Here is a 21,884-nt window from a genome sequence, read left to right on the forward strand (position 1 = left end):
TTTTGACTAAATTTCTAATGAAACCCTGGTGAGAATTCCTGTCATTCAGTCAGAGCTCACAATAATTTTTAAAGGGACTGGCTTGCTTCTGAATTCCATTTATATTCTTAGACTTTTTTTTTAATATCTTAAACCTTTATTTCATCTTAAGCTTTTTTCTTTGTGAATGTGTGTTAATCTGTTAATCTCTTCCTCTATTTTTTACATGTGTGCATGTACACATGTAGAGATGCATATACATGCACCGTTCTGCATTTTGTCAGAAGTGTCTTGCACATATATGTCACAACAGACAAGACACATGAGAAAAAAACCCTTTTGTAGGGAAACAGTTCTCTGGTCAAACTTACCAATGCAGTTGGACGTACAATCTTAAAGAGTCCTGATTGTCATAGACATGTTTATTATTTATAGAATTTATTCCCATCAGACAAATAGACAACCCACGTACCTCAACTTTCAATATTGGACAAAAAAAAATTTTTTTAAAGTGCTGTTCTTTGGAATTTGTCTGGAAAATGCCATGACAAGTAAGAATTTGATGATTTTTTTTGTGCCCCCCTTCCCCTTGCTCCAAACCAGTGTTTTCAGTCAATTAGAATTTGTACCAAGGCCTTTTCCAGTTGAAGCCACCCCAGTGTCTGTGATGAGCAGTCCTTCTTGTTTGTGCAGTCATTCATTATCTCTATTACCAAAAGGAGAATAGAGGACAATTACATTGTTTGGACGAATCTGAGTATTAGGAGGAGTATTTGTCATGGTGGCAGGGAGCAGCACCTGACAGGCAGCGATTGATGGCCAGAAATGAATGTGAGTGGCCAAAGCAGCCTCATAGGATGCAAATTACTGACTGTGGATTCCAATTTATCCTGTTCATTTTTCTTGCCCGTGCTGAAGACCATTAGTGGTTTTTGAAGCAGTGAAGGGGTCATTACTAATGTGGGTAGGCTCGAAGCAGGAGGGGGAAGGAGGGGAAAAGCCTTCTGTAATTACACAGCTTTCAGGAACAGGCTGGAGGCCCTAGCCAAAAAAGTGTCAACACCTCGCAATCAGAAAAATTTATTTTCATTTTATGCTTAACCCATATTAACTCAACATTATCATCTTTCTTTGTTAACATTTGCAGAATATTAAAAGCCTGACTTCTATATTAATACAAATCTAGTTAACCCTTTTACTATATCAAGGGATTTTATTTAACCTAATGGTGTTTGGGTTTGCTAATAAGTAATTGTGCATATTTTGGATAATGCAGCCTTTTACCGAAGATGAAATACCTGGAGAAAAACATCTTAGATGACTGAAAAACAGTCACTCTCACAATCACAGCAGTGACTAGAATGCTCTGAATGGAATGCTTTGTTGTCCCTAATGTCACCCTTTAATAATGTTGATGGGAAATATTTATTATTAGAGACTTTTCTAATTTATAAACAACTCTGACATGCTGGATAAAACTTTACTTTTGTATTTAAAAGAACAGGTGAATTTAGAGTAGGGACCTATTTCACAGTCATGTTTTGTAAGTATACATGGGATCCTACTGTGTTTGCCAAAGTAAATATACAATTCTAAAGCAACAGTCCTTGAATCCAGAATGAGCAAGAGGAAGGTGATTTAATGATGCCTAGAACTGTTGGTTAATTGTGGCAGAAAAGGAAGAATGGAAAACAAAACAAAACCCCAAACCTCTGGCTTTCTTCTCTTTCTGTGCCATTGTGAGGGGAAATGTAAAAATTCTATATGAAGCATTGGACATAATTGACTTCTTTAGATATGGGTCACTGTGTGTGACCCTGTTAACCCAGGGTAGTAACCAGGAAAAAAAAAATGAATTTTCCCCAGTCCTTACGGGAGTCAACAAAAATATTCTATCAGTCTGCTGTTTGTGATTGGATTGGTTGTCATGGCTTCCAAGAATAGTTGTGGTTATATATGACCTTACTTTCCAAACTTTTACTGTCAATAACCTCTGGTCAACTAGAATGCAATATTTAGATTGAGCCATCTCACAAACATATCAGAGAATAAGGGCTTTGCATTGAGCTTTCTAGGAAGCCACAGAACAATAGCCCTGGAATTAGTTGCCTTAGACTAACTGAAATCATAGTACATCACCAAAGTTCTGATGCCATCAGAGAAATAGTTTATATCCTTGACTGCTTAATGAAATTTAATGATTGAAATGCCACATATTTTATTGTTGGAACCTCTAAAATAGGGCAGGGATAGTTGGGGTGGTGTGGGTGAGTGCTGCTAATACAGATTTCTGAATTCTTTTATCTGCCCATGTTTCTCCACTCTTGATAAACAGAATAAAATAAAATAAGATCTGTGCCTAGGAAAATCAAACCATAGACGATAAAAATATCACAAATAGTAGTTTCATTCTTAGGAGGAAGTGACTTTCTTAACTTCTGATACATCTTTTAAAACATTTGTTTTTTCATTAGCATCCGTACCCTTCTGAAGAGCAGAAGAAACAGTTAGCGCAAGACACAGGACTTACAATTCTCCAAGTTAACAACTGGTGAGTGACCCAAAAATCAATGTCTTTCTCCCAATGGCTAAATGAGATTTCACAATAACTGTTTCTTTCCTTTTCTTTTTTTCATTTCTAAAAACAATGACATTGAGCATGGATTCTGTGTTTCTACCTCGAGGTATGAAAGAATAGAATGTAGGGAGAAGAAAAGGTCACCAGCTAGGTAAATGGTTGGGGGAAGATATATTCCTCTCCTCACTCATCCTCCCCTCTCCCTCTTCCTCTCCATCTCCTTTTTCCTACCTCCAATACTTTAAAAGTTCTTAAACCACAGAAGCTGTCACATCACCACTGTTAAAAACAGTTGCTCTGTTCTCCACAGTCCTAAGACAGAGTCATCAGTACTGGAAAGGATTCTTTTGTCTAAGCTTTGAGTAGTGAGGTGAATGCAGGCATGTTTAAGCCCCTCCTAAATATTTTTCAACCCAGGGGAAGTAGTTTTTTGGTTTTTTTTTTTTTTTTTTTTGCTTTCTTTCTTTCTTTTTTTTTTTTTTGCTTTGCGACAGGCAGATTACTCCTGTAGTAGTGAACAGACCATCATCCTTTGTATGTGGCTTAGAGGTAACCGAGGAAAAGGAGGGGCAGAGGATTAAATAAAATGATCACAGTGGCCAAGAAATGATATAGGAATTACTTATCAAAATACTGGCCCAGGTTTTATCAGCAGCTTAATTTTGTTCAGTACATTCTTGGGGTGATGTTCAGATTAATTGAACTGACAGTTCTCTTTCAAAATTCAGGGAAAGTATTTGCACGGATTTCAGGCCTTATACAAACTTAATTACATGGAACTCCATTTTATCATTCTAATTCCATGTAGCAGAGGTTGTATTTACAAATGAGAAGTCTCTGCTTTTATTCACAGCTTTCCTTAATATATTTATCAAAGCAGGTTCATTTACAAAGTGCTCTATCTGAGGGATACAGGCAGGCAGACATTAACAAAGCTTTTAGGTTTATCAGGCTCGCTGCCTGATGAGCTACCCGAGGGTCAATTGATTTTGTGGTTCTGTGATTCATTTTTTCCTCATTTTTCTAGGATCACAATGAGAGACATGCTTGGAGAATTAGCCAGTTTGTCTGCTTTATCTGTCAGGCAATTTTTTTTTTTTCCCAGGGAAGTCAAGCTACTTAAATTGGCCACAGGAACTGCCGTTATCTGACTTTAATGCACCCTATAGTGTGGATAGCATTTCAATTACACCAGTAACCAAAGCTTAGCTGCAGCCCTTTTCATGCCTTGTGCTGTACAGAAAGTGATGTGCCTACCTACAGAAGCAGAAAATTGAGTTGCCTTGCTTCTGTCAGGGTGATTAATGCAGAAATAAACTGCTAACCTGAAAAGAAAGGCAGAAAGGAAGGATAGACAATACAGACTTGAATTCACTTTAATTTTCTTCTAAAGATTGGAACTATGTACATTTAAAGATACCCTTTCAACTAAAAACTTGGAATAAAGACTCTAATCTCCAGACAGTGCTGTGTATGTGATTAAATGTTGATAGGAGCCTGGCAGTGTAAATACATATAACACATATCAATATCAATATATATATATTTTTTTCTTTTATGTTCCTGAAATTATATATAAATGAGCTAGAATAATAGCATAAATAATATTTTGTGCTAACAATAGACTTTTTAACCAAATAGAACTATATTTTAATGCAGTTAATGTCATCTTATGATCCTAGTTTTGGTAAATTTGAGGCAAGTTTTGGGTGATTGTGTTGGTGGAGAAACAAAGTCCCTTTACAGCAGCATTTGCCACTTATTTTTTATCTTGTTCTTTCTGGAAATACTACCCATGAACTGGACTTTCTGACATAGTCATAATGCTTGCAGAATGAAGAGCATGAATCCTCTAAAGATGAACATTACAAGTAGACCCCTGACCAGAATCTGAAATGTTCCTCTTCAAAAAAAAATTCTACTGAGCCCAGGAACACGCAGGATAGTTTCACTGATAGTTTAGGTTTCTTATTTCTTTATTATCTGAGCCACATCTTCTGCAGATTATCAAGGATTAGGGTATAGCAATCAATTTTACAGTACATTTCCACAATAGGCTAGAAAGTCTTCAACATTTCCTTGGGTTTAGTCCTTAGTTAATAGGGTTCCATAAGTTTGACCCTAAGGTGTGGCTTGTGAGGACAGTATAGCAGGTACCTCTGGAGCACTATCAGAAATTTTAAAATTTTAACATAATAAATGAATTCCTACACATCTCAAAATAAAATATGAAAATGAGCACTGGTTACTTCAAGAAAAGTCTTCTACTGTCCAGTTTCACAACAAAGAAGGCTGTTCAGGGAGTCAGAAGGTAGCAAAGCAGGTTAAGCGCATGTGGCACAAAGTGCAAGGACCGGTGTAAGGATCCCAGTTCAAGCCCCCGGCTCCCCATCTGCAAAGGAGTTACTTTACAGGCAGTGAAGCAGGTCTGCAGGTGTCTGTCTTTCTCTCCCCCTTCTCTGTCTTCCCCTCCTTTCTCCATTTCTCTCTGTCCTATCCAACCTCAAGGGCAACAAAAGGAAATAAATAAATATTAAAAAGAAAGAAAGAAAGAAAGAAAGAAAGAAAGAAAGAAAGAAAGAAAGAAAGAAAAAAAGAAAGAAAAGAAAGAAAGAAAGAAAGAAAGAAAGAAAGAAAGAAAGAAAAAGAAAGAAAGAAAGAAAGAAAGAAAGAAAGAGAAAGAAAGAAAGAAAGAAAGAAAGAAAGAAAGAAAGAAAGAAAGAAAGAAAGATGTTCCAAAGACTTTCTTATCACTGTTCTCAAGGGCAAAGTAAAGACTAAGACGGAAAGAGTGGGTGTTAAATGTCTTCACCAGTCCCCCAGGGTTCTCCACAGAAAAAAAGCAATGGACATCAGAGTGTAGCTCCCAAGCCACTTTCTGTCATTTTTTTCCCCCCACCAGGGTAATTTCTTGGACTTGGTGCCTGCACAACTCCACCATTCCTGGTAATTTTTTTTTCTTTTTGCTAGAGGGTAAGAGAGAGTGGTAGATAGAGAAAATAACAGAGGAGAAATATCTGCTGCAGTGACTTGTGAAGCCTCCTGCACCCCCCCTCACCTCATAGATGGGGATTGTGGGCTTGAACCCTGGTCCTAGAACATGGTGATGTGTGTTTTACCCAGTGAGCTACCACCTAGCCTCCTTTCAGTTATTTTTGACTTGGAAGTAATGCCCATTTCACTGACTGAGGCCACATTTTAGGCTTGTGTGCTATGAGACATATGTCTGCAAATCAAAAGAAAATCATACAAGATTTGCTTTTCCAGAATGGCTTCCAATTTAGCACTTAAAAAACAGAAAGGACAAGCAAGGTCAGGGTAGTTACGCTTCACTATAAAATAACATCTATAGTAATAAGCACTAGAACATGATTTCATGCACTTGACGCCAGCAATAAGCAGTAAAAACAGACCTATTGAGATCAGTCAGTAACTTCAGAACAAATAAGCAAAAAGGAAATTTAGGAGATAATTAAGAGAATTAAAGATGTGTTTTATCTGGCAGCCAGTTTTAGAAATAATGGACTTTTCCAGTGTATTTACAGTAGAGAATATGCAAAGAAAAAAACAACAATAATACAAATAAATCAAGACATGATTTGAGGAAATAAGAGGAGTTTATGGCACTAAGCCATTTCTTCTACTTATACCTTAGATAGGGCTGGGGAGATAACAACAGACACTCATGCATGAGGCTTGGACATCCCAGATTCAACCCTGACACCAGCATAAGCTGGAGCTGAGCAGTGCCTGATCAAAAGAATAAATAAGTTTGGTAAAATGATGATAGCGATATTCTTAGTGTGTACACTTTACTGCCAAAGCTAATCACTAGGGGCAACACTGGCTTTCTGTGATGATTAGTTGTTGAGTTGTTGGTGGAGAATTAAAGCATCTGTGAGGTAATCAAAGGCATACATTTGGAGTGAAGAAAAGCAAAGAAACAAATACCCTACACTGGAGTAGCCATTCCACAGCAAAGCAGCAAACTTGGTGTCATTTGACTGAAAGTTGATGAAAGCTCAAAGGGAAATACATACAAGGTTCCAAAAATAGACCCTATGAGACTAAAACCCAAGATCTACCATTTGTCAAATAATTGACTGTCAACAAGTTACCCTGTTTATGCCTTAATTCCTTCATCTGTAAAACGGGGACAACAGCCAACTATATACCTTAGCTAATTGTAAAACTTAAAAAAAAAAATACTGCCTGCTAAATGCTTAGTAAAGTGTTGGCATGTCCAAAAGACATTATTGTTAAAATAAGTAAAAATAAGACTAGGTGGCAACTCACCTGCTAGAGCATACACTTTACTATACACAAGTGCCTTGGTTCAAGCCCCTCATCCCCATATACAGGGCAGAAGCTTCACAAGCAGTGGAGTAGTGCTGCAGGTGTTTCTTCTATTTTTCTCTCTCACGCGCGTGCGTGTGCTCGCTCTCCCTCTCTCTCTCTCTCTCTCTCTATCTATCTATCTATCTATACACAACTATATATACACTATTTCCTCTCTCTCTCTGCCTCTCTCTCTCCCTCCCTCTCCCTCCTTCCTTCCCTCCTATCCCCCCCCCATCATTCTCTATGTCTCACCCCTTATTTAAAAAATGTGTGCCAGGAGTAGTGGAGGTGTATATACAGGCACTGAGCTCCAGTGATAAACCTGATGACACCCAAAAGAGTTATAAATTAATCATTGTAGGGAGTCAGGTGGTAGCGCAGCAGGTTAAGCGCACATGATGCAAAGTGCAAGGACAGGCATAAGGATCCCAGTTCAAGCCCCTGGATCCCCACCTGCAGGGTGGTTTCTTCACAGGCAGTGAAACATGTCTACAGGTGTCTATCTTTCTCTCCCCCTCCCTGTCTTCCCCTCCTCTCTCCATTTCTCTCAACATCAATAACAACAACAATAATAACTACAACAAACAATAAAAAAACAGCAAGGGCAAAAAAAGGGAAAATAAATAAATATAAAAAATTAATCATTGTAAAAGGTGGGGGCCACATGCAGTGCAGCACCTGGTTGTGCACACAGGTTACAATGGCCCTGTATTTAAAGCCCCAGACCCACCTGTTGGGGGGAGGAGGAGCTTCACAAGTTCTGAAGCAATGTTGCAGTTGTTTTTCTCTCTTTCCTCTTGATTTCTCTATCTCTGTCAAATAAATAATATATTTATAAAGTGTGAGGTAAATATGATTTTGTAAATCAAGATAAATAAAATAAAGAAGTCATCAAATAGCTTATGAACTATAAAGGAAATTTCTTTCAAGGGAAGAAGACATATGTAAAAGGAAAGGAAATTTCATAGCTTTCAACTTACCGAGCCCAGATTCTATATTAAACAAAGATATAGACTTTTGTAGTTTCTTAAGTCACTTTTTTTTGTAGTTCTTTGATGCCAGGGAAGTAAGATTAGGGAACTCTAGGAGGTAAGAGGCTTCAAATAGCTGTGACAGACATTTGGAAAGAAACTTTTGGGTATTCATGCTCTGATACTTCCTCATGGAGCCATGCTTACAATCACTCACTGACAAAAGATTCTTAAAAGTTATCTTTTTCTAATGAGAAAATTTTTGCCCGAATAAATTATTGAGAAGAACGTGTATACCTTTTCCAGTAATAAGCATTGAAATAAGGTCAAGTCTTAACTCTAGCAACTAAATTTCCTTAAGCTCTGTCAGGACTGCAATAATAATTTTAAGTTCCTTTTACCAGGTTAATTTTTAAAAGGGAAGAAATACTATACTTTTAAAAGCTTGTGTCTGTAAAGTAATTACAGCCTATTTGCAAAGCAGTGAGCAAAAATCTACAGGATGACATATTGACAGAATGCAGGTATACCCAGCAGTAAAATGGACTGACTTTCTTGGTAGAAAGCCATCCCCCCTTCTCACCCACCCACTCTCCCAAAAAATACATGTAACTTAGATTTCAAAGTGCCTTTCAGTTGAAGGTTCAGAGTGTTTCTCTGTATGATAAATTAAATGTTCTTGTCAGCTCAAATTGAAGCTATTAAATATCTTCATTCCTTTACCCTACTTTGCCATCCATGGTCTTATAACAATCTGAGTTGAACAGTTCTTCATAGTCACACATCCACACCATACAACTTACTCATGGAAAGCAACAGCTTTAATGATATCTATTTCAATTTGACCCCACTGACAATTTTTCCTAGAATGTGTATGAATTTGTTTGGTTAGGACTAGGCATGATATAGCTCTCCAGTGCCAAAGTATTATCTTGGGAATGTGTTTCTCTTTCTAGCTTTCTTCTTTTTTCCTTTAGGAAGAGTCATTAAAAGCCCAGGTGTCTGAGTTTTCTAATAAGTGAAATGCAGACAAAAGAATTTATTTGTTAAAAAATAAAAGCGAAAAACACTGAAAAGTAAAGTAATTATTATAACAACTTTTGAAGCCTCATTAAAAAAAAACAGAATAAGAAGAAGGGGAAAAAAACAAAATGAAGTGGTAGCCTAAGAAAAGTGATCATTCTCCTGAGAAACTCATCAGGCCTAATAGATTTAAGTGCACTGTGTTTTTCTTTGGTGCTTATACTTGGAAGTGTAATCATAGTGTTCTAGGTGGGTTTCGAGACAATGGGTCAATTTCAAGTCCAATGTCAGTGAACCTCCAAGTCCCTTTTGAAGTCGAAATAGCAGGAGACTGAGTAAATGATAAAAATAGGTGGCAATTCTTTACAGCAAAGAAAAGCCATTTCAAAGGTGTCTATGTTGTCATTCCATGGCAAAGAGAGCAAACACCAGGAAATAATGCAGTAATATTAGAACATCAAAAGAAAGCTGAAGATTGAGAAAAACATTTTGCTGTAAACATATGGAAAAATTGGCTAGTGGTGCAAAAAAATCTAAATGAGGTAATGAGGTACAGAGACAGCTGGACACTGTTATCTCAAGAGAGAAAGGATTAAAGGAGAGAGTGATAAACCAGGGAGGTGGGTTTGAGATAAACCTAAAAGGAGCATCCCTGCTGGATAAAATATCCTCTCCCTGCTCAGCAATTTCCACTACACCCATTTGTTAAACACATAGCTGCCGTCTGTAGTGATTATTTCCAAGTAACATCACTGTTTCAGAATAAAAATCTATTTGAATCTCCAGTCAAATTTGCTAGGTGCTGGACTCATTGTCAGCACTTAATGTGCTGAAACTGCCAATGCTGAGGAAATGAATACAGAAAAGCTTGTTTCTCGACTCCAGTGTGGGGAGCTGGAGGAGAATTGCTTTTGTTGAAGATTGCTTCTGAAGCTAGAAAGTGCTAGAGATCACAGAAGGAGGCATTGATGCCAAGGGTTGTCCTACCAGCTAGCCCCAGGAGGTTTTTATGCTTATGCTTATGTTCCTTCTTTCCTTTCTTTTTCCTGCCTTCCTTTCTTCCTCCCTCACTCCCTTCCTTCCTTCCTTCTTTCCTCCCTTCCTCCTGTCTTTCTCTTCTCCTTTCTTCCTTCCTTTCCTTTTTCTTCTCTTTTTTGCTACCAGCATCATCACTAGGGCTCAGTACCTGCACAACTCCACCATGCTTAGTGACCATTTTTCCTTTATTTTCTTGATAGAAGGAGAGGAGAGACACCTGCAGCCCTGCTTCCTCACTCATGAAGCTCCCCCCTGCAAGCGGGAATGGGAGACAGGAGTGATGGGGGGACTTTGAATCCTAGGTGCACTATACAGGGTGAACCACCACCCAGCTTCCTCCCAGAGCTCTTTCTTAACCACAGTTGTACTTATTTAATAACCACGTTTGTGTCAGCAGTAGAGTTCCCAGTCTCTTTCCATATCCACACAGGTTCTAGTCCCTCTAGCTTCATAACCATCTTATCATTTCTTGGGGATCCACAGTTGTTTCTCAAAGGCTTTGCCAAAAGGAGGAGGACAGGGAGACCGAGGGGGAAAAAGTGAAAGGAAAACTGCCCATGATTAACATTTAACTAGAAGAATCACCCTTTGATTTACATGGATTTCATTTTTGCTCCATTTCCAGCAAATGTAATGGGTTGACCGGGGCATATGGTAGATAGATTTGAAATAACAGGGACTTTTACTATATTTTCCCATTGCACTTTCTGAAGCAGATTCGTAGCATTTCCACACTGAACTTAAAACTTAAGCTCTTTATTGTACCCAGACTGCTGTGCCTCCACTCCACTGCCATGTCAGACCAACATTTCTGGACACCTCTCTAGGAGAGAGGTTAGAGTACCCTTTCCAGAAATTGAGATTCAATCGAAATTTGGGCAAGCAGCTCAGACACAGCAAGTGCCTTTTAAAAGTGGTAAACAAAATAAGTTGGGTGGGGGGAGTAAAGGAAGGGGATGCCAGTGAGGGGACTCAAAGGGAAGGTTTGCTGCAATCCTTTACACTCAGTTATACCAGCTCCTTTGTGCTTTTCCCTTTTGCTCAGCAAAGAAAGAATGAAATATGGTTTTCATAGCAAGCTGGCAGCATTATCTCAGGATGCATATTTCTTTCTGGGTTGGAATGCCAATAAGGGGAGGGAGAAGAAAAAAAAAAGCCCCTCCTTTAGAGTAAAGTACAGTTCTGCAGAGAAAACACAAAACAACAAAAAAAGGAATGCAACAACTTTTTGACACAGTTCCAAAAAATGTCCCTTAAAGAAAATATTTAAATGAAAACTTCAGTTTTGAAGATAAAATTTCTCAGGCAGAAAGGTACCATCCCCCTGCCGCCAGTCTCTAAATGTGGAGAGAAATCTGGCCCAAAGAACAGGCTCTTTTTAATATTTGAAGATTGTTAGAATCCATCCCTGGCTTTCCTTGAAGAAGACAATAAACTCCACAAACAAGACCTGCATTAAGCTCAAGGCTCTACTACTTTCGCACTTCATTATACCAGTATTTGGAAAAGAGACAAGTTTGCTCCAGTAAGTCCTTTATCCATCTCCATTGGCATGAACTCCATGGCTTCTGAAAGCAACAGAGGAATTTAAGCCTATACTCTTGTGTTACATGATTTTAAAGGGGGATCATACCAACTTAACCAGTAGTAAAATAGGAAGACCATTCATTGTAAATATTGCAAAATCATGACAATTGATTCTGTAGAAGTGTTCTTAATCCCAGCCACAGATGGATAAATCTGTACTTTAAAATAAATGTTTTTAAAATGAGACTTTTCAGATTACTTTGATATCTAGAATGCAGAAAATAGGCTTGCAAATGCAGTGCTTAGACAGAACCCCTAAAAGAAGCTATTAAAAGGAAGGTTAAAAGATATATATATAGACAGTGTTGTTTATTCTCTAAATTTTTCTTCATAAATTAAACATTGATAATGACAGTCTAGTTTTGAATTTTCAGTCCTTTCCCTTTTTCATGCTATGTTGGTGCCTCTTGCAATAGACTTTCTCTCACTGCTTTCATTATCCATGGTGTAGTGTCTTTGCAATTTATTCCAAAAATTTACTCTCAGAGGAGTTAAGTACGTTATGAATAGTCTTTAGACCAGATCCTCATTCACTTCACTCATTCATTCATGCATTTATTCACTGGAGAGCAGCCTTCTGAAAATTACTTAATTGTGAATTGGTTTAATTAATGAGTAATGTGGTCCTATTAACCTCTTGAGTTTGAGGACTTGCTTTGTCATTGTTTCTGTTGTTCTTGTCCTATTGGATTTTTCCAAGTATGGAAGAGTAAGCATCAGTTAGATGGTACCTCCTGGTACTTACTGCAGAAATTCTATCCAAATCATGACACTAAGAGCTATTTCTTCTGTTCTCTAGAAAGAAGGGAAATTGGTTTTAAAATATATTTTTATTGATTTATGCTATTATAAAAATTTCAGGGATATAACTTTTAGCCTATACACATACATAAAATTTTAAGTATGATTTTTTTAAAAAGTATAAAAGAGAGGGGGAAATAGAGATACCAAAGCTCATTCATCTTTGGCATGTAAGGTGCCAGGAATTGAGCCCTGACCCTAGCATATACAAGTATAATATTTATTTTGGCCTGAGCTATTCAAAATTGGGATAAAAAATACATAGGGTCTTAGTTGTTTTATTTATTCATTTATCTTAATTTTGCTTTCTTCACATGTTTTTCTGTTCCCTAGTTTGATAATAATCATAATAACCAAAAAATGCTTGGGGGGGGGTCAATTTGCCAGGCTGTGGCACACTCAATTAAGCACACATAATACAGTGCATGAGGACCCAGGCTCAAGCCCCTGGGTAAGCTTCACAAGTGGTGAAGCAGGGCTACAGGTATCTATCTCTCTCCCCTCTCTCCCATCTCTCTGTCTTTATCAAATAATATATATATATATATATATTTATATCTTTAAAAAACAACTTTCCAATTTAAAAAATGCTGGGAATAGGTGTAGTGTGATTTTTGTGCATTAATCAGGATCATTGTTGCTAACTGATTGTTCAGTATAAAGTTGCAGTTAACTCCCAGCCCTCATTCAGAGTCATTAATTCTGCACTCTGGTTGAAACACGTGCAAAGTTCTTTCTCTCCTCCCCTAGCAGAGTAAACAGAGGGAGATGTGAGATTTCCAGTGTCTCTAGATACAGCTTATCTTTTAGATAAGTCCCTGCAAGCTGAGGTTCAAGCTGTTTAATGTCTGCCTCTTAAGTTCCAAACTTCCTTAAAGCCTTTAGATAAGCAGTAATTACTAAAAGAGTGGAGGAGCAAGGGCAGGAACCTCAATTAATCTCCAAGGATCTGGATTCAAATCTACCTCTAACTCCATAGGCAAAAAGAAATATATATATATGTATATGTATATGTATATGTATATGTATATGTATATGTATATGTATATGTATATGTATATGTATATGTATATGTATATGTATATGTATATATAGTAGTCTCAACTTGATGGGTGTCAACTCAAATCTCAAGAAAGGACCAGACCATTGTTGATCACGGGTATGTTATGGGAGTAGTTTTTTTTTTTTATTAATAGTTTTCCCTCATAGACATCATCACAAATATTTGAATTTTATCTGACATGGACATAGACATTTCAAGGTCAAACTGTCATCTGTTTGAAATTTAAACTTTCCAGAATCATTTTGCCTTAAAATAATGAAATACAGGACAGCTTTCTTTGTGTTGTTTTCTAGAATTCCAGAAAGGTACCCTCCTCAAAAGAGAGGGCCCTGAGTCCAATAGTTTGATGTAGGAGAACATTTAAAGTAATATATGCAATGGAATTCATGTGCTCTGCAAAGTGATTTTTTTTTAATTGTGTATTTGATTCCTGTTGCTTTTTTGGTCAGTGCAGTTTAAAGGATGCAGGGGTATTTTTGAGTGCCCGTGAGCACATTTCCTCTTCCGAAAGGTGTGTATAAAATAGCACAGTGGAATTTGACCACAGCTGGTCTGTTTCCTGTGTTACCTGTAGCTGAGTTTGCTGGGGTAAATTCCAAAATGCCTCCTTAGCTGGGAATTCCTAGATCCTGATAGTCTTAGATATTTGTGACTCAGTGTAACTCTTTGCTTTGCCAACTGTGCAGGTTTCTTGTTATCCTGAAATGTTTCCATCGATTTGGTGTATTTGTCTTTATGTGTGATGGGATAGGCTGATGTAGGAGATGTACATAAGAGGAAAAATTAAAATAATATAATAATAATAATAATACAGAACTCTTCAGAAACTAGGATAGTAAAATTTACATGAAATTCACTTTCCTACTGATTTTTTTTTCTTAATGAAATCACTAATGCAATCTCAGTAAACAGGAAACAAATGAAGTGCAGAATAATTAGCACCAGAGGGAACATAATGGGTTACTTATTAAAATCCATAGATGGATTACATGGCCCTATCAGGTCAAGGCACTAGAGATCACATGGCTCGGTGTGTCTTTTCTTGTGTCAGCTTACTGGCTTCTAACATTAAATAAGCCTAAGGTATGACTTATTGAGTGGCCTTTTGACAGGAGTGAGAAACTGAAATCTTCTGGTCTGTGCTGAGCCTCGGCTGTGTTTTCTTTACCTTCTCCAAGTATTACATTTAGCCAACCCAGTTATGTGTATGTAGTTCTGGGAGAATCTCTCTTCTCCCAGAAGTAATTGTTCAACTCATAATAAAATTATGCTATCAATTTGCCACAAGAGAAATACTGAAAGTTCACTAAATTATTGCCATGTGTTTTGCACTACAGACAAAGTGATATTAATTAAAAAAACAACCCCCCCCTGGATCCCCCCCCTTTTTTTAATGGTGTGCATGGAGGAGTGATATTGGCTCACAAGGGAGGTCATGTCTCCCTTCTACACATTACAAACTTCATTCTTCTTAATTAGAAAATGGTGCTTATGGAGAATGAGCAGAGAGTTTAAGTGGGAAAAGAAGAAAGAGTGAAACCTGAACTGAGCCCTAAATAGTATGTTAGAAAATGACAACCTGCCTCCTACAAGACTATTTTGTTTGAAAGATTTGCTTGGTTGCATGAGGCTAGATAGATTTTTCTGGAAGCGGGGTTATAACCCACTGACTATACTAAGCACCCTAGTTCCAAATCTCTGCAGATAAAGTCAAATTCATACTTTGGTTCCATTGTAATAACACATAACTCTCACTTAGGGTAACATTTTCAGGATTTTATTTCCCTGGATTTCTGAGCATTAGCTATGATGTAATTGTCATGCTTTTTAGAGTATCCACAGGAACTGATACTTTGTGGTTTCAATTTATCTTCTACTAGATTAATTAAGAAACTGCCAAAATTTCAGTCTTGGAAGGGAAGCTTGCCTATCCCATACCCTAAATAAACTAGGCCTGCTAATTTGCTATCAGGTTGGTGATGAAGCAAATTCAGAATTTTAGATATTATAAAGAAGTCAAATTCCATTACAACAGAAATATCTTCATACAGTGAAAACATTCCTAGCCCCAGGCTACATATTAAATTAGTTCACTAATTTTAAATAATACTTTTAATGACATACTTGTATTAAGCAATTGTGGGCAGTCGCTTCAGAGTATCCTAATAACTTATGTATGTTCTGAGGACAAAGAAGTGAAATTTCTGAGAAAACTACTAGGTCATGGAGATAATATGATTTCCCATATAATCCCAGTAAATTATTAGCAAAGAAAAGAATAGTAAGGAGGTCCATTGCCAGATCTTTCTATGAACTCTTCTATTACCTTTTGGATACACTTGCAAATAGACCAAGATGGACCCATGAAAAACTGATTCTCCTAGACATCACAAAAAAATTAGAATTATGTTTTATGAATTAAAAATATGATCTTTGACCATGGTTTGGCTGGTTGGTTTGGTTTGGTTTTAACTAATCAGTGGTTTAAAATTATTTCTTTATTGGCTTTTTTCCCTATTATTGGGCATAGAAATATATGGGAAATCTGAGTCTTGAGGTGAAAGAAAGACAACAAGCATGCTGTTTCTTGGGGGAGATTTAATTCAAAGTTAGTTTTGAATCAGAGGAAGGAAACGCTTTAGTAGTTGGATAGAAATAGTATGAGACTATGAAAGTGGGAGTCTGAGAGGAAACTAACTGTCCTTCACTAGAGAAAAAGAAATGCTCAAGTGTGTGAGGTAGGGGTGGGCTGGCAGTGTAAACATAGGCACCCCAGTCCTCAGGGAGAGTTGAACAGTTTGGAGAGAGGTTCCCTGTTCAAATACTATAAAGAATGGCTCAGTGTTGCATATTAAAGGGAATGGATTGGAACCTCAACAGCCAGGGCCAAATTCCAGCTCAGACAGACAATTTGTATGATATTGGACAATTTAGTCTTTCAGCATTTCAAATATTCCCTCATCCATAAAAATATGGGGAGTGGGTGACTTTTTATTATTCTGAGCATGTGAGTGGGGGCAGGGGGAGAATCTAGTCAAAGCAAGTGAGATGAAAAAATTATTTTAGCTATTGTATTTTCAATTGATTAGAAGAAAGGGAGTGAACACAGTCACAGTAGACTCTAGGTCACTTCAGCAGAACCTGAATCAGAGACATAACTATTAAAATGAAGAAGAAGAAACTGATTTTATCTGTGTTGTTAAAAAACATGGCAGGATTTGGTGACTGATTCAAAATGGGGTGAGAACAGAAATAAAGGAGCTCTGAGCTCTGGGCTCTGTGCTTTAGGAAGCAAGGGCTTGAGGATTCTTTCCATCATGACAACAGTTTTTAGAGGGGTTTGATGGTTTCTCTGGGAAGATGATCTTGTTTTTACAATAGATAGCATGAAATAGAGATGAGTCCTACAGGGGAAGAGGTCAGAATAACAGGAAACACTGTGGGAAGGCACAAGGGGAGGGAAAGGTAGGTCTGAGGGTACAGCTGTTATTCAAGGCCTTGAGAGCAGATAAGCTTTTCCAGAAAGAGAAGAAGCCCTGGTAAGAGAGGACACTGGAGGAAGCATAGAGATGTGGAGTACACTGATTACAGCTACTTAGAAGGGATCTTACAGAGGATGACACCATAGGAGACCACTTAGGAGCTTTCCAAAATAGAATATTATAGAAAACAAGAATTCTACCCATAGTTTGAAATGCCCCATTGGATAGATCAATGGGAATGAACAAATAAAAACTACACATGAGTTTGAAACATATAGACCTTCATAAAAATGGAACTGTGGGCAAAATGATGACTTTTTCTTCCACTCTCAGGTAGGATAGGAAAAGGATACACTTTTTATGCCATGAAAGTTATTGTATCCATAAATAATCCCAATTTTTTTTTGAATTGTGAAGATTAAAAATCTCCTACAAGTGTAGAATTACATTTTAAGTGTTTTCTGTTGGAACTAATTTAATATGCCTTACCTTTGTCATTTCAGTAAATGGTTCCCTTTTTGTAATATTTATTTATAAAAAGGAAACACTGACAAAAACCACAGGATAAGAGGGGTACAACTCCACACAATTTCCCTCACCAGAACTCCATATCCCATCCCCTCCCCTGATAGCCTTCCTATTCATTATCCCTCTGGGAGTATGGACACAGGATCATTATGGGATACACAATGGAATACTATGCAGTTATTAAGAACAATGAACCCACCTTCTCTGACCCATCTTGGATGGAGCTAGAAGGAATTATGTTAATTGAACTAAGTCAGAAAGACAAAGACTGAGTATGGGATGATCCCACTCATAAACAGAAGTTGAGAAAGAAGAACAGAAAGGAAAACTCAAAGCACGATTTGACTGAGTTTGGAATAGGACACCAAAGTAAAAATCCCTGCGTTGTAGGTGAGGGTGGATGTTTGGCTTCACTGGGGAGGTGTGTGGTGGGGGGAGGATGGGATGGGACACAGTCTTTTGGTGGCCCTGGGAATGGTGTTTATGTACACTCCAAACTTTCTTCTTTCAAGGTAGGTAGCCCTATTCAGAAAGGCAAAAAGAAAGAATCTAACAACCAAGTCAAAATTACAGGAAGAGTTTCACAAGAAGTCACTGAGATAAACATATCAGGAGACTTTCCTATCCAAATAGTAATTTTAATTTTTCAAAGCTGTCTAAACTGACAGTAGACATTGATATTGACAGTGGGGAGATAGTTACCTGTTTTGTCAGTTTCTGGCTGTACTGAAAGGGAGGAATAAAGTCAAACTCCTTAAATAACCAGAACTATAATATTTAAATACTTCAGTCAGTAAGACATCTATACTGTACCAACACCATCACATGCAATCTCAGTATACAATTTAATCAACAGGTCTCCCTCCTGCACTTCCCTACAATCTGCCCATAGCTTTTAAAATTCTTTAGACTCTAAAGTTTAGTTCTCACTCTTCTTCCCTAAGGGTATCTTTCCTGAATTCACTATTTATACTAAGATGTCACTGCTTCAGAATTTCATCTCTATTAAGAATTGTTTTTAATATAGGCATAGTCCATGTCAAATGTTCTCATTGGTTCCACTCGCATAGATGAACCGTAAGTCCCCAAACAAATGTACTTTTCAATAAATTCATAAATTTCTCAAACAACTATCTTTTCCTCTTGATACAGTTAAAGAATAATCTTTAACATCTAGCCAGACCTGACTATATTTGGAGTGATATATGAAATTATTACAATTTCTTCCAGAAATTGAGCAATAGTAAAAAAGGAGTAATATGACAGGTTGAGTCACTTTTATGAGAATATGTTTTCAGACTCTTAAGCATTTAAAAGGGAACACTAGGGAGTCGGGCGGTAGCGAAGCGTGTTAAGCGCACGTGGTGCAAAGCACAAGGACCGGCATAAGGATCCAGGTTTGAGCCCCCCCCCCCCCCCCCCCGGAGTCCCTGCAGGGGAGTCCCTTCACAAGCAGTGAAGCAGGTCTGCAGGTCTCTCCGCCTCTCTGTCTTCCTCTCCTCTCTCAATTTCTCTCTGTCTTATTTAACAATAACATCAATAACAACAATAAAACAACAAGGGCAACTAAAGGGAGTAAATAAAATAATAAAATAAATAAATAAAAGGGAACACTAAAGACAACATTAAACACATTCTATGGTATCATAATTACAGTAAGGCTAAATTCTGTAATAAATCTCTCAGAGCTCATAGGAACACAGACCTACCAGAATTTAATTGCGCTCACTTTTTGATAAGCTTTTGCACAGGAAATGAGTCACTGTTGTTTACCATCAGCTTTGTAGAAAATGTAGAATTAGTACATAAAAGTTTACTCCGTTAAAAAAAAAAACAAAACACTACTTCCTCAGGCAGAAGCTACAGTCTTACTTGCTTTCCAAGAGCTGGGTACTTGTACATAATAGCTGTGACTGTTGGATTGATCATGATAAATATCTGCATCAAAAAATGCTCCCTTAGACTTGTGCTTGAGTAGTAAAAATTATGTGGTGGCACCAATACTCTATTGAAAAGTAATGCAGAATTTTAAATCTAAAATAGTCTTCTTGTCAATTGTGGACATTTGCTTACAAATCACATACACAAACTGGATATTGGCTAGATAATGAAAAATTATAAATAGAAAAGCTTTATACATAATCTAGCCTCACTATCTCATTTCATATGAAAATATTTACATTCCAAAGAGGAAAAATAAATTTCCCAGTGGCATTCAACAAGAGAGACATCAGACTTAAAGTTGAATAAATCAAGCCCTCAGGTCTAGAACTATACCTAATATATAAACTGCCTCCCAAATCCCTAGTTTCAATGACCTAATTCTCATGAAAAGAAAAATTAAGTTACTAAAAATTATGACAAAAAATACAAAAGTGGAAGTATCTTGATTAATAGTTAATGTTCTTTTCTAATTTCATAGTATGATTATGATCTTGACTTTAAAAGAAATTAAAGCACTTTCTTCTTGATTATTATTATTATATTATTGTATTTATGAATATTATAAAGACAAATTGAAAGACACTAAAAACTGAGATTAATATGGATTCAACAATTTTTACATGAAATCCTTATAATAAATACAATAGTGTATATGCAGTTTTAAAAACATAAAAAGCCATTTTAAGAAATTTCAAAAGTATTTTTTTTAAAAAATCACTTTGAATCTCAATTTGGGCTGAATTTGTGACTGTGTGACTTTTGAATTAAAAACTACTGAGCAGGAAGGTGAACAGAAATATAGTGTAGTCATTTAATACAAAGGAGAGGGTCTTTTCTTCCCACCTGAAAAAGGGAGACTGAAACAAAACTACCATTAAAAACTTAACAACCATTCAAGAGTGGGAGCCACTACCTCATTGGATCTTGACCTTGGACTCTGCCCAATTATAAAGACCCAGGGCAGCCAGTGAACAAAGCAATTACAATGGGAGTCCAACTATTAAGCAGGCAAGAGTTCAGTAGCTTTATGTGCCTGCCAAGGTATCCCTAGAACACTGTGTAATAGAAATTGAGTAATATTAACATTCCTACATGGTAGTTTAAAGCAACTTGCAGTATATTCTAATCCAAGTAGATCTTTCATTTTGATGACTATGGGAGTGGTTATTTTATTTTTATATGTACTTTTACAAACATTTAAATTGAAATAACCAGTAGCATAAAATTGCCAGTGATTTAGGTGGCTATGAACTTGTAACCAAATATACTTGGAAGATTTTTTTTCTCTCTCCCTCTAGCTCTCAGGTAAATTTCACTGCATGACAGGTTTCATGCTAGGCAAACTCATGCAGGAGATGAAAAAGCATGAGGCATAACAAACATCACAAAGACAGTACAATTTCTTGTTTATAAAGAAAAACAAGAAATGTAAGCTAAGTGGAAAGGTGCTGGTTGAAAGCTATTTTAAATGCCTTCGAGTTAAAACCATCAGGGAACAGAAAACAGAAGGTAGATTCTAGAGGCTAGTATATACCAAGGGAAGAGGCTGATGAATTGCCTTGTGCACATTTTAATTAAACTATCATCTTGAGATTTTTTTGTGTGTGTATCGATTTGCACAGTACTTAAAAAAAGTCCCCCCCCAACACATACACCCTTATCTCTCTTTCAAATGTTAAAGCTCTGTGCCTTCAGCTTGACTATGAAAAGAAATTACTTATCTTTGGGGTTGTTATGGAGAAAAAAATACAAAGCAAAACAAATGGGTGGACATGTTCTCTTCTCTTTTTCAATATGTTTAAATTTCAACTGTTCATATAATTATGCTGGCATGTATTTCTTCCTGGCTCTAGTCATGCAGAAAAATTTTAAACATGAGAAATTGGACAACTCTAATGTGGTGTAAAATCTACTTATGCATTGTATTTCTTTCAATATTCTTTACCAATAGTATGCACATTGTTAAAATTAAAAGAAAGTGTTAGCTTTTATGCCCTAATGCATTTTTGTGATATACATAACTGCCAAATATTTTATTAAAATTGAAAAGAGGAAGTTTGAAAGCTGAAAGAAATGCTAAAGAAGGCTAACTTTAGGCAGAGGTGACAATAACAGCTATTTACTAGTAATCATCACCTACATGGCACCAATTTAAGAATATTACTAATAGTAATTAGTCTAACAGTCTTGTGAGTATTCTTCCTTCTTATAAAGGAGTAAACTGAGGTATACGTTGAAGTGATTTTCCAAGGGACTATCAGAGAGTTATGTAAATAGAATGATTCAGACATTAGAACACTCAATTCTCATGTCAAAATGTGAAATTTCATATTCTTAGGTAGAAAGATTCTCTGTTCTACTCTGTGGAGTAAATTGAAGGCTTGCATCTGAATTCGCTCACTCCTCCCTGTCTTCAGCCCATAGACTCCCCACACACAAATGCTAAACAAATGGGAAAAGAAATAATTGATGCTAGAGGTCTAGCATCATTACATTAAAATGTTGGTTTCATTCTGACATACTAATAGCTAACCTGGTTTCTAAACCAG

The 21,884-nt window shown here is 36.9% G+C and overlaps 1 protein-coding gene across 7 annotated transcripts in view; it reads left to right on the forward strand.

Moving 5' to 3' along the window:
* Window positions 1–21,884, forward strand: part of MEIS2 (Meis homeobox 2) — a 249,595-nt gene that overhangs the window by 171,847 nt on the left and 55,864 nt on the right. For all 7 annotated transcript variants that reach the window (XM_007527855.2, XM_060175159.1, XM_007527857.3 and 4 more), the window contains one exon: window positions 2,454–2,530. In XM_007527855.2, coding sequence (XP_007527917.1) covers window positions 2,454–2,530 — 77 coding nt within the window. The remainder of the gene's footprint in view (window positions 1–2,453; window positions 2,531–21,884) is intronic.

Source organism: Erinaceus europaeus, chromosome 16, assembly GCF_950295315.1.
Source record: "Erinaceus europaeus chromosome 16, mEriEur2.1, whole genome shotgun sequence".
Taxonomy (NCBI): Eukaryota; Metazoa; Chordata; class Mammalia; order Eulipotyphla; family Erinaceidae; genus Erinaceus; species Erinaceus europaeus.